The sequence below is a fragment of the Microcebus murinus genome, chromosome 8, assembly GCF_040939455.1.
Source record: "Microcebus murinus isolate Inina chromosome 8, M.murinus_Inina_mat1.0, whole genome shotgun sequence".
Lineage (NCBI taxonomy): Eukaryota > Metazoa > Chordata > Mammalia > Primates > Cheirogaleidae > Microcebus > Microcebus murinus.
This window is the reverse complement of record NC_134111.1, coordinates 80,393,152-80,409,696: the sequence shown is the minus strand read 5'-3', so window position 1 is coordinate 80,409,696 and position 16,545 is coordinate 80,393,152. Positions and strand designations below refer to the sequence as shown.

Sequence of the window (16,545 nt, the reverse complement as noted above, 5' to 3'; positions counted from 1 at the left end):
TCACTTTTCCTTTCTTTAACAAAGGCAGCTTCTTTCTTTTTGTTTGCCTTTCTTCTTTTCTTAAAGCATTTCTACCTTCCAAATACAAAATACTGGACTTCCTTACTAAATTAGATAAAAGCTCACTTAGCTTTGTATGAGTCCCTTCCTTAGTGAGAGATTTACCTGGATCCAACGACAACTTTTGTTTCTTCCCTTTTATGCCCACGAGTTTTCCAACTGCTGGTCAGGGGAAAGAGGGCTGAAGTTGGTGGCCACGAACTAGAAAGAAGGTGGTTGGCTGATCCTCAAGATCTCAGCTTCAATAACAGCCCACTGCAGCCAATTGAGCTCACTAGGTACACTTGTGAGAAGAAAGATTGTGCTTTTGTGGAGAATTATGCCAAAATTCTGCTTCAGCCCCCAGCAACAGATTCTTTGGGGTGTATTTAGTGAAAGGCCATTTGGGAAATGGACTGTACATGCAGCAAATAGGATTTTGGTTAAATGGTGACATTTGTTTCCAAAAGTGTATCAGAGGGGAAGCTAAGCTCTTCAGAGCATGTGTTCATTAAAGATTTGAAGTGGGGTGGGAAGCAATAAAAAAAAAGGCCAGTGGGTTCTCTTGTGAGATAGTTTTTTGTTCCTGTGAATTGAATACACTCTGAAAAGTTTCAAAAAGAGACTGGGAAGAATGTATTTTCTTTGATCCAACATGTGGAGTGTTCCTTACTACAAATATCCTTTAATTTAGAAACATTGTTGAAATGTCTGTTTGAAAGTACATAAAAATATAATATGTAAATAAGCTCTAATTAGTTATTTCAATTAATTATTTTTGGTCTCTACTTTGCAGCTCTATTTTTCTCCCTATAATGTCGCTTTTCAGAGTCCAGCTTTGGCACCCTCCAAAAAATGTGTTTCTGTAACAGTCATTATTAACAAAACACATTTTCGCCCTGTTGAAAACCTCATAATGGTAAAGTAAAATCCCAGATCGTGTATTTTTGTGGGAAATTGTTGCAGACATTTTTACTCCATGATTTGCTATTATGATAGTAAAGGAAATCTTGCAGTTAATTGAAAAAGCTGGTGTTTCCTTCTTCAAATAAATGGCATGTGTTGATTTTTTAGAAAATGAGTCTACATGAGACCACTGGCCTCTAATCTTTCCCAATCATTCTATGTTCTTTCAAAGACAAATACGTTGGATTTGGGGATTAAAAGTTTTAATTCTATCTAAGGTGAATAGGATACTCCCAGTGGAGACAAGAATCCTCTGGAAAAACACTGGTAAAATGAACTCAGGTTGTATTTACATAGCCAAGTTTTAGAAATTGACTAAGAACCTGAAATGTTGATTTTGGAAGCCTAGAGATTAAACTATGTGACAAATTATGAGCTTTTCACTGAACAGTCTGCACACCCTCTGCACTTTTCTTGAATAGAATCAGAATTTTAGAGCTTAGAGGGACCTTGGGGGTCACCTAGAAATTGGGGAGCAGTCCTCAGCTTTTACCCATCAAAGTTTCTGGTGAGGGGGTGGGAGGGAGGAGGAGGTTGCTCATTAGAAATGCGGATTCCAGGTCCGTACGTCAGATCTACAGAATCAAAATCATCTCAGGTGGAAGGGGGATCCACATTTATCACAAAAATCTTCAGAAAATGCTCATGCTCACTGAATTTAGCAATCCACCAATTTGGACTAGCTAGCTCCTTTATTTTGTGGTGAGGAAGCAGGCCTAGGGCGTTTGACAGGTCCTGCTCACAGTGTGCCCTAGGCAAGAACAGACCCAGGCTTCCTGACCCTAGACTATTCGTTCTCCTCTGTGCACCATGTGTCCAAAGCAGTCTCAAGCATCCAGACAGGTTCAAGCCTACTTCTGGGTCATTAGGGTGATTTCAGCACCCATAATAGGATAGTATGGTTCTAAATAAGGTATGAAGACAAAGACACCCAAGGACTAGAGGTAGGAGTTTATGTGCTGCTGCTTTTGTCTAAACTAAACCCTGAATGAACTTTAGCCGGGGTTCTCTCATTCTTTCTCTCTTTTTTGAGCCAGGAGACCTATGCAAATTTGCAAGGATGTTTAGCTCATTTAGTTGGCTCATATGGTTGAACCCCTAGCATGTTGAGCTTTGGACCTGTGTGCTCAGTTGATATAAATAGTTTTGGGCTTTGTGCTTTCTTAAAATACATATTTGTATATTTTAATATTGTCTATGTATATTGCATCCAGAAAGTTAGAATAAAATCATTAAAATTATAGACTAAGCCCAATATTACCTACCAAAGGATATGTAAATATTCAGCAAATGCTTACTGATGTCTGTTATATCTAAAATTCAAACAACCAAAAGCTAAAATAACCTAATTAATTTTTTCAGTATTCTGTGGTGACAATTTAAACTTTAATGATGATCCTGAATTTCTGCAAGATCATGATCACCTTCTAAATCATTAGGGAAGATTGAATTCTATTCAGTGTCATTTTAGTGTTAAGTCAACTTGACTAACTAATTTTTGGAAACAGCAATATCTCAGTGTCTAGGATAAATCAAGTTTCATTGAATTCTGTTCCACAGAATTATGTTCCACAGTTTACATATGAACTCATGTGAAATATATTGTTCTTAGAATGGTAGCATATTTTAACAGGGATATTAATGAAAGTAGGCTGTTTTGAGAGGCAGGTGATCAGGTTAAGATGACGAATTTTGGAATAGTAATAGAAAATTAAAATCTCTGCATATGTAAGTGAATATAGGTGTGCCAAACAATACTCAGTTTATCATCCCTTCAACATAAATATTTGATTGTCCACGATGTGTAAAACTCTGTGCTAAGTGCTGAAGATAGAAAAATAGATCTGAGGAGTTTATAGCATGTTCCTGGCTGTACGTGCCCATAAAAAGGCATGATAATTTAAGGAAGCACATGCTAAATGGCACATGAGTAATGCAGTGAGTGAGGGCAGCAAACAGCAACCATGTTCCAACATTCACAGCCCTGTGATTGTGCCAGGGTCTCCTCTGTCACACAGAAGCTACATGTGTTTGGTTCTTCCTTACCTTTCACACATTTTTCATTCCTCAGCCAGTCTGAAAGACGGGAGCTTGTGATTTTGTTGCTGCTCAATAGTAAAGAAAGAGCCATACCAGGAAGGAACAGGATCAAGCTCTTAAGGCATACTACTAATATATTTACTTACTGTATTTCAATACCTCTTGTATTTAACAATAGGATCTAATTCTCTTCCTGGAGGATGCACTGTGAAACTGCTTGATTCCTGATGCTATTTTATTTGTGAGGAAAATGAAAGTTCTTTTGAGTTTTGTGATACTTACATTCATGGGGTTTTGTGTGAATCAGAATCTTCTTAGGTTGGCAGTTTGGTAAATAAATGTTCCTTCCTTATAATGGAAATGGGGTGCAATAATGATCATTATATTATTATTATTGAAAGAGTAATTCAGTTTTGTACCCACATCATGAAATAGGCTTAGTGTCAGATCTCTTTGGTCAATATAGTTCTTGGTACCTAACCATGAAATGGGCCACATGGAAGGATTTCTAAAATGAAAGCTGTAGATCAGAAATGTAAGAATAATGACACTGTGTATTCTTGACTGCTTGTTCTGGGGCTGTCAAGGTTTTGTCCTTTGGGATGATTGTGACAGAATTTTTATACTCCTCAGTAGAAGGTAGTTCCTCCAATCTAAAGAAAAGTGATGGCTTCTTTGTGGCAGAGCCATGAGTATTACCAGGTCCCCTGACGGTACCACAACAGTGCTCACAGAATCCTGGACTTTCTTGGATCAAAAAGGCATTAATCACTTGCAGGCAACCAGTAGTTTTGAATAATGGGCAAGATGTGTTGCAGTAGAGATCAGAGAAGAGGGTGCTGTGTGAGGAGGAATGATATACGTTTCAATGCAGTGGATGGAGTGAGCACACTGTGTTGTTTGGGGAACATTGAGAAGAGTTCCCCGACTGGAATAAAGAGATTATATTCCCAGTGGAGAGTAGCGAGAGAAAAAGTTGGAAAAGTGAGAAGGGGCCAATAAAAGACCAAATTCCTTATATTGATTTTGTAAGCAAAGGAAGGCTACTTATCAGTTTTGGGGATCATTTAGATAAGGCTACAGCCAAATCTGAACTCTGCTTTTTATTGGCTAGGTGACCTCAGATGAGATAGTTAGCTTCACAGAAATCTTAGGTTCTTCAACTATAAAATAGAATTGATAATATCTCCTTCATTGAAATATTGTACAGCTTAAACAAGATCCTGTATGGAAGCCCTCAGCAAAGCGCCCGGTGGAAATACAGTCCCGAGCAGGGCAGTAAGGAGATAAAAGGTGGGGTTATAGAGAGACCAGTCACTGGCCACTGTGTGTAGAAGAGATGGCATCAGGAGAGACCAGAGGCAGGGGACCAGTTAATGACATTTACAGTCATCTTCCAGGGGGTGAAGGGATGGAGGTTGTCACATTAGGAAGAAGAGGACACATCTATACAACTCCATTCTCTATAAGTTCTTTGTTGTTGCAGACTTTCATTTGAGCATTGTGTGACCTTGTTCTTTAACATCATTGTGTGATGTTAAATGTACAATAATCATAGGCTCTTTCTTTTACCTTGGACAGGATGCCAGCGAGCCATAGGTCTTTCCAACGGGAAAGCCAAAGTGTGCAATTACAGTGGGTGGTATTACTGCAGCACCTGCCACGTGGATGACAGTTTTCTCATCCCGGCTCGCATCGTCCACAACTGGGATACTTCTAAATATAAGGTAGGTACAAAAACTGGGTTTGCTTAATAACAGGAATTCATGTGTTCATATGTTGTCAGGTGGATTGAAAAAATAATGATAAAAGAATTTGAAGTAAACTTGATTAGGTAGTCTGACAAAAGCTGTAAGATCTTATCTAATACTTCTCCTATCTCTCATAGATTAAGGCTTCTTAACTACGACTCCTATTAATTTTCTCATTTAAAAAGACATATGTCTCAGTTTTTACTTCTGGACCTTGGTAATTAACTGTAGGTGCTAAGAGAGAATTCTGATAGAGAAAAAGGCCTCTCAATTTTTATTAGATCTTACCTCTAATATTGCAGCACTATGGGGAGATAAAAATGGGAAAATAATACATGCATGAGCATGCTAGTAATCTTTCAAGGAGGGGATTTATATAATCCAAGGTATTTCTTAGAGTAGAGTAGCACTCCTACTCATGTGAAGGTCAGTCTCCTAGCAAATCCAGGCTCCTGGAACCTTCAAAGAAGCTATGAAGACTTGTCGGTGGGGTCCCAGAGCAAGAAACAGTGCACTGAGCCATCTTCAGACCTTCATGAGGACTGTTTTTTTTAAAAAAGAGGAGCAAGTGAGAAGCTCAGGTATATGCTAACAGCTTTGCAAAGTAACCGCTAACAGCCAAGGAGGATATTTAAAATAGCAGGCTTAGTAGCTACAAAAATGCAAGTCAATGGAGGAGAACGGGAAGACTGAACCCTGGGATGCTCCAACTTGAGAGGGGAGAGAGACGAGGAGGAACCAGCAAAGGAGGCCAAGAAGGAGTGAGCAGTGAGGTAGAAGGACCCCAGGGTGTCTGACAAGCCATGGGAAGAAAGTGTTTCCAGATGAATTGTGACAGATGGTGATAGGTCAAATAAGATGAGCACTGAGAATTGACCATTGGCTTTAGTAATGTGGAGGTAATTAGTGACCTTAATGAAAGCAGTTTGAATGGAGTGGTGGGAGCAAAGGACTGAATGGAGTGGGTTTAACATAGAATAGGAAGAGAGAAATAAGAGACAAGAATAGATGACTCTTTTGAGAAGTTTTGCTATAAAGGGAAGGTGAGAGGTCAGGAGTAACTCAAAGGGAAGTGGGGTCAAGTTAGGTTTGAATTTTTGTTTTAGTGAAAAAAATAATGGCATGTCTTTTGTGCTGATGTGAACTATCCAGGAGAGACAGAATTGCTAGAATAATATGGTTGAGTCAGTGAGAAGGATGGAGTCATGTAGACAATAAGAGGGTTTGGCCATTGCTTGGAGCATGGAATAAGAGAAAAGGCAGTCTGGAGATGGGAGCTGGTGGGGAGGTAGATGTGATGTTAGGAGCTTATGGAAGTTCTCTTCCATTTACATCAGTAGCTTTCATCAGATTCTTTTATTTCAGCATCTGTGATCTTAAAGAGCCCAGGTCACTGTGAGAAGTGTGTTTACCTTCTACTTCATAGAGAAAACAGGGAATGATTGCACAATAATTTCATCAGCCCACCTATCTACAAACTTGTCTGCATCCACATGTGCCCTCATTGTCCTCCTTCCAGCACAGAAGAACCATGACTTCTCTTACAAAAGTTTATTCCTTCTGCCTCTGCTCATGGTCTTAACTCCTCCCTTCTCCATCATGGTTTTGCCAAATTTTGTTGACCCTTGGCAGTTTCTGATTCTCCTGGACTTTTTTGGGATGCAGCATTTGAGCATGTGGACCACATTCTCCTTGAATTTTATGGCCTTGGGTTTAATGACACACCCCCAGTTCATCTCCTCCTTCTGACTCTTCCTTTTCAAGCATCCTCTCTGATTTCTTGTCCTCTGCTTATACCTTTAATACTGGGGCTCCTTAAGGTTCATTCTTTTGTTTGTTTTTCCCATTTTATGCTCTTTCTGTTGGGTTATTGATTTCCCTTCTTTGGGTTTAACTACCAGAACGCATGTACCGATGATTCCTCCTTTTATTTCCAGCTCCAGTTTTGCTACTGAAATCGAGAGCTTTTGCTTTAATTGCTTATTGGACATCTCAACTTTAGTTTTCAACCTAGTAGTCTTCAAGCTGTGTGAATTGGTTTGTTTTATTGTATAAGCATGTCTACCCTTGGGCAGACAAGGTGGTAGAATTCAGCAAGTCCAGGAATCTAACTCCCCACTGGAGTGGTACTCTAGGCTTAGGATTCTGTTGTGGTCTTAAACATATAGTAGATAATATACTTCTGTTACTTGATATTACTAGAAGCTTTTCTGATACTTCTGCCAAAATATTGTGACATCTGCCTTGAATGAACCTTCTGTGCAAGGTGCTTCATATACAAACAGGCTGTATGGGTGGTTTTTATTGATACCTAATAGTTGTCTAATAGTTGTATGTATTTATGGGGTTCAAGTGATATTTTGATACATGTATACAATGTGTATGATTACATCAGGCTATCTATTGCCTTAAATTTATCATTTCTTTATGTTGAGAACATTCAAAATTTTCTCTCCTAGCTATTTTGAAATATATAATAAATTATTGTTAACTGTAGTTGCCCTACTGTGCTGTCAAACACTACAACTTACTCCTTCTAACCGTATGTTTTTACCCATTTACCAATCTCTCTTCATTCCTCCCCCCACCCCCATGCCTTTCTCAACCTCTAATAGCCATCATTCTACTCACTACCTTCATGAGTTTTGTTTTAGCTTCCACATATGAGTGAGAACATGCAATATTTGTCTTGCTGTGCTTGGCTTATTTAACATAATCTCCAATTCCATCCATGTTGCTGCAAATGATAGGATTTTGTGCTTTTTTATGGCTAAATAATATTTCATTGCGTATATGTACCACATTTTCTTTATCCATTTATCCATTGGTGAGCACAGAGGTTGATTCTGTGTCTCCTTTCTTTTAGATTTATACTCAGCAGTGGGATTGCTGGATCATATGGTAGTTCTATTTTTAGTTTTTAGAGGAACCTGCATACTGTTTTCCACAGTGGCTATACTACTTTACATTTTTACCAACAGTGTCCAAGCATTCCCCTTTCTCTGCATCCTCACAGCATCTGTTATTTTCTGTCTTTGTGAGAATAACCATTTTAACTGGGGTGAGATGATACCTCATTGTGGCTTTGACTTGCATTTCCATGATGATTAGTGATGTTGAGTGATTGTTTTTATATACCTATTGCCATTTGTATATATTTTTTTCAGAATTGTTGATTCGGACCTTTTTAAATCAGATGATGATGATGATTATTATTACTTTGCTATTGAATTGAGTTGCTTATATATTCTGGTTATTCATCTGTTGTTGGATGGATAGTTTGCAATTATTTGCTCCCATTCTGTGGGTTGTATCTTCACTTTGTTGATTGTTTTCTTTGCTATGCAGAAGCTTTTTAGCTTGATGGAATCCCATGTGTCTATTTTTGCTTTTTGCCTGTGCTTGAGGTTGCCTGTGCTTTTGAGGTCTTACCCAAAAACTTTGCCCAGACCAATGTCCTTAAGTGTTTCCCCAATGTTTTCTTCTAGTAGTTTCATAGTTTTAGGTTTTACACTTAAGCCTTTAATCCATTTTGATTTGATTTTTGTATATGGTGAGAGAGATGGGTCCAATTTCATTTTTCTGCATATGGACATCCAGTTTTCCCAGCACCATTTGTTGAAGAGACTGTCCTTTCTACAGTGTATGTTCTTCTCACTATCATCAAAAAAGAGTTGGCTATAAATGTGTGGATTTATTTTTGGGTTCTCTATTATGTCCCATTGGTCTGTGTGTTTATGATTTTTTTTTATCACCTTGCTAATAGATGTCTGAGACTTACTTTCACTGTAACTGTGTTACCTGGGAGCAAGTAGGTAGGGGAGGGCCCTAGAGCTGTCACCTCCCTTGAATCTTTAAACTCTAAAACAAACTTGAAAATTGTGAGTGGCCAATTGGCTTATGTCCTTTTCTCTATCCCTGAGCAACTTTGTCCCCTTTTGTACCCAGTAACCATCCAAATCCTCACTGTTTACAAAATGTTTCATCTTAATCCCCCTCAGCATATGACCTTGCCTCTTACTGCAAGGAGAAAAATGAAGTTATAGGAGCTGAATATCTACACATCTATCTATATTTGTTTGCACTTATCCTTACTGCTTTACCTCATATCTTGAGAGACAGAAGAGCCCCTTCTCTTGTTTAGTGATCATCCTTCCACATGCGCTCCAGATATTTTTATTCATCTAGTAATCCCTGCTTAATGAAAGCACATGCTCCTCAGTGAAAGCTTCTCTGTTGCTCTCTACCTGTCCCCATCTGCTGTACTGCTGGCTCTCTCCTTTGTGCCATCATCATGTCATGCACAGGCCTCAAGAATTGCACTTATTTAGGGTTAATAGAGGAGCTTGGAGTTAAATAAGCATTTGTCCAAATTATACCTCTACCTCTTATTAGGTGCTTGATTTGTTGGGGAAAATTGCTTGAACTTTCCTGAGCCTCAGTTTTCTAATCTGTAAAATGAGCTCAGACTGCCTGGGTTCAAGTCTTGATTTTGTCAAATGTTAGCTGTCTAATGTGGGCAAGTTATTTAGTCTCTCTGTGTTTCAGTTTCCTAATAATGAGAATAATATCTTGTAGGGTTACTGATGGTTAAATTGATCAATGCATGTGAAGTGTTTAGAACTATGCCTAGCTGGTAGTGTGTACCAAATAAGCATTTATTCTTACCATCATTCACATATTTACCTAAAAGAGTTGTGCGAATTGGAATAATGTAAGAAAAGCCCTTAGCAAATGACTGTGATAAACATTTAATGAATGGAAGTTGTTATTATTGTCATTATCATCATATCTGTATAATAGCTGGTTGCTTGTCTGTTTTCTTTATAAAGGTGAGCGCCTGCACAGGCAACGTGTCTTAGCAGACCTCCTGGCTCGTAGGTGAGCAGGAATGTCTCTTGAATGAATGAAAGAATGAAGCCTGTGCCCTGGGCACCTCAAACTCAACATGCCCCAAATTGGCTTTATCACGCTCACCAAATGTTCCCCCTAGAGCACATTGTCTGCCTTGGTGAATGGCACAGTCACCACTGCCAGACAGGAGACATCCTGGACTCCTCCCTGTGCCACACCTGCCCTGCCTAAGCAGTCAGCGAAACCAACCCCTTAATTTTGGCTCTCGAGGTCTTGCTTCCCACCACACAGATTCCAACACCCTTAGCATCACTCACATGCAGGGGGTCAGTCACCTTGTAATTGTGCTTCCTGCCTTTAAGCCTTGCCCCTCTGGTTGGTATATTTCAAAAAGTCCTACCTTTACCTTTGCACTCTTAGTTTCTTCACCTTTAGAATGGAGATAATACTGCTACCTATTTCATAAGGTTGCTGTTTGCTTAAGTGAATGATTCACAGAAAGCACCTAGCACAGGGTCTGGCACACAATAAGCACTCAGTTAAGATTAGCTTTTACTATGATTGTATACATGATAAATACAATTCTCTTAGCCTGACATACAAGACCTCTTGTGATCTCCTAGTCCCTGCCTGCCTGCCTGGCCTGTCCATCCACAGCCCCTCTCCCACACAGATCTCTTCATTAAGATCGCATGCATCCTTTTAGTTTCCCTGTCATGCCATGCTGTTTCACACCTCTGGTCTTCCTCTTGCCCTCACCCACCATAGCAAATCCTAAAACCCAGCTTAAAACCTCATTTCCTCTCCTGATTCTTTCCTTCCCCTCTACCAGACAGAATTATCATTCTCTCTTCTGTATCGTGTACTTGACACTTTGAATATGGGCTATAAATATATTTGCCATGTGTGTATTAGATAAAAATGTATTTAGAGGAAAAGAATGCTAGTTGAGTTTGGTTTAGAAGGTTTAGATTAATCCTCTTGGAGCGGGGCTTTGGCAGCATAGAGAGGTGCTTAGAGAGCGAGTGAGTGAGGCAGTTTCAGCCCTATGATCCGTTGAGAGCTCAGACTGGTAGCACCTGCCAGCAGAATACACACCAATTTATGGAGCAAAAGCAGAAAAGGTAGCACTGAATAAGAAATAAAGGAAAAACAAGCATGGTTTATGAAGGCATGACATAGAGGAGGAGATCCAGATCTGTTTGCAGTGAGCTCTAAAAGCCACAAAAACCATCAGTTTAGCCATCACTGACACCTGAAATCTTTCTATAAAGCAGGATGTTTTGTTGTGGTAGTCATTCAAGTACTAGGTTTGATTTTGAATAGGTAACTAATTGAAGATACTAGGTACACTCCCTTCATCCATGTTGCACATGAGGAAAATCTCCTTTGTCAGACCACTTCTTCCCAAGTTCTCAGTGGGTCAGGGAATATTTTAGTGCAGAATAGAGCAGGTCGATTATATCTGGATCATGTCCCACTGGCATTAAGTAACTATATTCCATTTAGTCTAGTGTCTGTCTGTCTTTGCTCAGACACCAGGATTTAACTTAATGCTCCTAATTGTGAGGATCAATTCAGATCTATCTGTTTCCAAGACCAGACATCGTTCTGTTAGATCTGCCTGCTATCCTTAATAGCAAGTACGTGACTGGCTTGAATATCCATTTAAAAGAGTGAAAAAATGGTTTTGCAGAACAGAATGAAATCTGTCATCTTAAGCACTTCCTTGTCTGCCCTCTGGAGCATTAATAATCCTAATTATTTTTAAAGCAGGATTTCATCTATTTTCTCATGTTATCCTGCAGATTGAATTGAGCTCCAAGATTACTCGAAGCAGCTAAACCCTATCCTCAAATTCTATAGCCATTTTCTAATGAAATTCTCTTTGAAGATAACCTCCCCTAGCCCACATTAAAAAATATCAAACATGACAAAGAGGTGGCAAGGAATTCAAACAGCCCCAACTCTTCCTAAATAGTTCCCCTTAGTTGTGCTTAAAAAAAAAATTTTTTTTTTTTTGTATCCTAGCCTGAATATTCACATTCCATTTAGCTAGGGGTTTTCCATGTTACATAAACCATGTCCTATCTCTACATCTTGAGAGGCATTCAAGGCAAGCTCTGTTGCCCTTGCTGAGCTGGAGAAAAGCTCACTGGTGGGAAAAACCACTTGATCAGGGTCATTTGGAGATTCTGAGAACAAATTGTAATTAAACTTAAGGTTTCCTGATTCCTCCTCCATTACCCCACAGGACCAAGAAATATGGTCAGGATCGGTTTTATTAAGACTTTCTTTGGCTATGATTTTTCACAATAGAGATGGGAATAAATACTGGAAGGAAATGTTTTGTTTAAGCAGTAGTGATTATTTTACTGTGATAAAATTAAGGATATTTTTTTCCTCTGATGATCTTTATTCTCCAAATTTTCAGTAATGTGATTATATGACTTTTATAATTTTATAAATGTTAACAGTCATGTATTCTTTTCAGACATGTGTTCTTTTTTTAACAGTCATGTATTCTAAAATACATATTAGAAATGAACTTTTTTAATGCACCAGAATTATAATTATAAATGATTGTTCTGTCTTGGGATAGATAACTTCAGGGTTTGATGTGGTAAAGGAGGCTGTTTTCCTCCACATGCTTTATACTACTATATTTTATTCATTCTTTTTTGAATACAATATACTTTTACAAATTGCAAGATACAAAAGAGGCGTGCTTACACACAGAATAATCTCTCTTTCACTGACCTCATTCTCCTTCTCACAGGCAACCAAAATATTCCTTTCTTGTGTGTCCTTCCAGAGATATTTTACATACATGTGTTTTTTCAAATAAAAATGACGAGAGGTGATGTAGTGTCCATCCTGTGCTTGAGGAGCTTTCCATTTAGATCATAAAACTCTTCCTGGGACTTTTTTGTTTTTACAGCCACTCCATATGTCATCATGAATTTGTCTAACCAGTTTTCTTTTTATGAACATTTAGATTTTTCTAGTCTTTTACTATTTTAGACAGCAAGTCAATGAATAACTTTATATCATATCATTATCATTTTAAATATAAATTATTTCATTCATGAGTAAAACTATCTGTAGATGACTTCCTAGATGTAGGTGTGTACATTCATGACTTTGATGATAGTGCCAAATTGCCCTCACCAGGGGCCGTATGCTCTGTTTTTACCTTGGATCTTGTAGCCGACTTTCTTTCGTTGGTGCCAGGATGTTAGCCGTCACTTCTGTCGTCTCTGTGCTGCCTCTAGCTGCCCTTCCCCTTTTCTCCTTTATTGACTCTAAATGTGTTATAAACTTAGAAACAAATAACTAAGCTGTTAGAATTGTGTCTAAAGCAAAAGTATGTGGTTCAAAGTCATGGTTAAAGCATCGTAAATTACTCATTCAACAAGTATTTATTGGATCCTTATTGTACTCACTGTTCTAGGCACTGGGCACTGGGGACACAATTTCTGCCCCATGGATGCTCTTACTCCGGTGGCAGGAAGAAGACAGTAAACAAATAACACAAATAAGTGACTTTTGGATAAGTGAAATGTTACTGAACTTCAGTTTTTGTTTTAAAGTTAAAATCAGATGGGAGTCTGCATGCCAGTGTACTGCCTACTTTCTTTATAGGTTAGTCTCCACTTGTAGCCTACTTGCTTAAAGGCAAAGAAGTATTACCTTTTTTTTTTTTTTTTTTTTTTGAGACAGAGTCTCGCTTTGTTGCCTAGGCTAGAGTGAGTGCCGTGGCGTCAGCCTAGCTCACAGCAACCTCAAACTCCTGGGCTCGAGTGATCCTTCTGCCTCAGCCTCCCAGGTAGCTGGGACTACAGGCATGCGCCACCATGCCCGGCTAATTTTTTATATATATATCAGTTGGCCAATTAATTTCTTTCTATTTATAGTAGAGACGGGGTCTCGCTCTTGCTCAGGCTGGTTTTGAACTCCTGACCTTGAGCAATCCGCCCGCCTCGGCCTCCCAAGAGCTAGGATTACAGGCGTGAGCCACAGCGCCCGGCCCAGTATTACCTTTTTTATAGAGTGATGAGCTAATCGATTCCAGCAGAGTAATTAAAAAATAAAAAGAACCGTGAATGTAAAGAATACTAAAAAGCACAGAGTAGAGTAGTTAGAGATAGGAGTTCTGGCTCTAGTTCTGCCGTGAAATGACCACAAGTAAGTCACTTAAGCTCTCTGGATAGATTAATTCAGTGTTTCTCAAAGTGTATTCCATGGAACATTAACAAGTTCTATACATGTTAACAGATGTTACTCAAAAAGAGGCTCCATAGGAGGGCCACAGTTAGGCCAACTTTATGAGAATTGGAAAAGAAAAGGACCCCTCAAGGTAACACAGCCCAGCAAACTACAGCTTGGCAAAAGGATGGAGCAAGGTAGGAAAGATGCCCTTTCCTCTAGTTGGTGGGTGGGGCCCAGGCTCCCACACTCTCGCCCCACCCGCCCCCCTGCATCCAGTGCAACACGAAATAGCGGCCCTGTCTGTAGTCAAATGGGTTTGGTAAATGACTAGGTTAAGCAGATTTTCTTTAGTACAAGATGTCCCAGAGTTTTAATATGCTAACATGCTGTACTTTGAATCACCAAGAAAAGAAAGTGATATGTGGCATATTTCTTATTGGATCTCAGAACATCTTTTTTGTTGGACCAATATTCCCAGGAACACAATTTGAAAAAAACGGAACTAGATTATCTTTACCAGTCCTTATTATTCTACGATTATGTTCTCTCATATGTTTTATTCTGATACATTTTCCTCCCTTAATAAAAGTAAAGTCTTCACCCACCACCTCAACACTACATCGTCTCCAAACTGAGGTCTATGGTTAAACATTCCCTTTGCCCCATTACTTTATTGCTCAGGGCTATTTTTGTGGGGGAACATACCAGAGCACCATTCCAGAACCTCTCTCATGATACTGCAAACCTGAACAACATTCAAGAACTTTGTTTTAAAGAGATAGTTGCCACCAGCATAACAAAAGATGTGCTATGTTAGAATCTATACTGATGACACTTAATGTTCAAATCAAATGACACAGATGTTTACTTATACATGTATAAATAGCAGATTTGGTCATTAGTAGTTTGTAGCTCATTGTAATGTGATTGTGCTGTTTTCTCCAACTCCTCCTGAATGTGAGGTGGGGAAAAAGACCTGTTTACCCCTAGACTTCCTCCTCCTCATCTCTCTGAATCATGTGGATTGCGGGGCTGTGAAGAGAGAATCAGTTCACAAATTGCAATACATCCACAGTCACAGAGTTGAGTTCTTAAAGAAATTCATTTATATAAATAGTATGAATATCATTAATAAATATGAAATATTATTTAGCATAATACTAATAGGCCAATAGGCTTGAAAAATGAACCATTGACCCTGTAAAAATTGATTCTAACATGAATGGAGTGGATCATGGAAAAGAGATCCAGCCAACAGCATTCATTTTTAAAAATAAAGAGTTTGGGGCTCATCCATCTGTACCTGACTATGAACTGCATTTTTATTTACATCAGAAACAACACTTGGGCTTTTAATATTTTCCATAATTTGTTTGACAAGAAGTAGGACAGTAGCTCTTAGCTCTTCATTGGAACATACTCAGTGTTCACATATTACTCATATTAACAAGAAAGAAACTCTCTTACACATAAACTTTATCACCTAAGAATATCATTGCCTTTTTCCCCCAAGTAACTTTTTTTTTTTTTTAACATTTTCTTTTTCTAAAATGCTTCTTAATTATAGTTGAGTTTGCAAGTGGAATCCTCATGCCAGTATGGAGGGTTGTTTAGAACTTTGGAAATCAGTGGGGATACAGTGCTCTATTTTGTAAAAATAGCATTTCATGCCAAATTTTAGTTCCCTCAGAAATTCCCTCACCGGTGTTAGTGGTTGATTCTCAAAAACTAGAGCATGTGCTCAGCCTTGCTGCCAAAAATGGCTCAACGTGGCAGGGATTTGTTCCCATACTCAGGCAGCAGCAGTAACAATGTGTTCTATATGCTTAACACTCCTTAATAACTTGTGAAGGCAATGCCTTCAACGTTTCTGAAACTAGCTCTGTTTTCGTTTTTCGTAATTTCAGTTTATGAATACTGATGTCAGTAGCTATCCCATTTGTCTCACTGCTTTGACTGTCTCTGTAAAAGATTTTTTCTTCCTTTTGGGCTTAAGTACCACCTGAAGAGAGAAGCCTTTTAAGGCCTGGGAGACTGGCCAGTGCCCTTTGTCCCTCTGTTCACCTACTAAAAGGTAGCATTGTTAACCTAATTCAGCAGGGTTCTGACTCCATATAAACACTGTTCAATAGAGCCAGAAAGACTAATTGAATTGTACAATACATCATTTTTTTGCAACAGTTTCAAGTGGATTGTACTTCATTTCCCTGAATGCCATCAGTTTTTTCCTCATTTTAAGATATTTATATATAACAAATATTTAAACATCATAAATAAAATATTTAAACCCAATTCTGTCTTTTCCCACTGAACTGTGAGCTAGGTAAGGACAGAGCCATGCCTGGTTTATCCTCTACTGATTGCCTAATGCCTGTTATGGTAGCAGGCATATTCCTTTGTCTATATGCCTCAAAAATAAGAGTGAGGATTGTTTAGCTCTATCACCTTGGAATAACTGTTATTTTCAATCTCATTAAATGGTTGAAGGTTTTGGCTAAAACTACATGCCTCTTTGTGACCTGGATTTGCAGAGACCATAAGCTTCTCTAACTCTTTAACTCTAACTCTGCAGGATGCCACAGGATCACACAATACAACAGGTACCTCAAAAATAATTGTTTATAAGGAAAAAAAATGACTTCTTTTTTTTAAATGATGTAATTTTTACATCCCTTTAAGGAAC

General features: G+C 38.7%; 1 protein-coding gene across 4 annotated transcripts in view; it reads left to right on the top strand.

Annotated features, from left to right (window-relative positions):
- PLEKHM3 (pleckstrin homology domain containing M3) overlaps positions 1 to 16,545 on the top strand; it is a 173,442-nt gene that overhangs the window by 62,328 nt on the left and 94,569 nt on the right. For all 4 annotated transcript variants that reach the window (XM_012752117.3, XM_012752116.3, XM_076005875.1 and 1 more), the window contains one exon: positions 4,627 to 4,772. In XM_012752117.3, the coding sequence (XP_012607571.1) occupies positions 4,627 to 4,772 (146 nt within the window). The remainder of the gene's footprint in view (positions 1 to 4,626; positions 4,773 to 16,545) is intronic.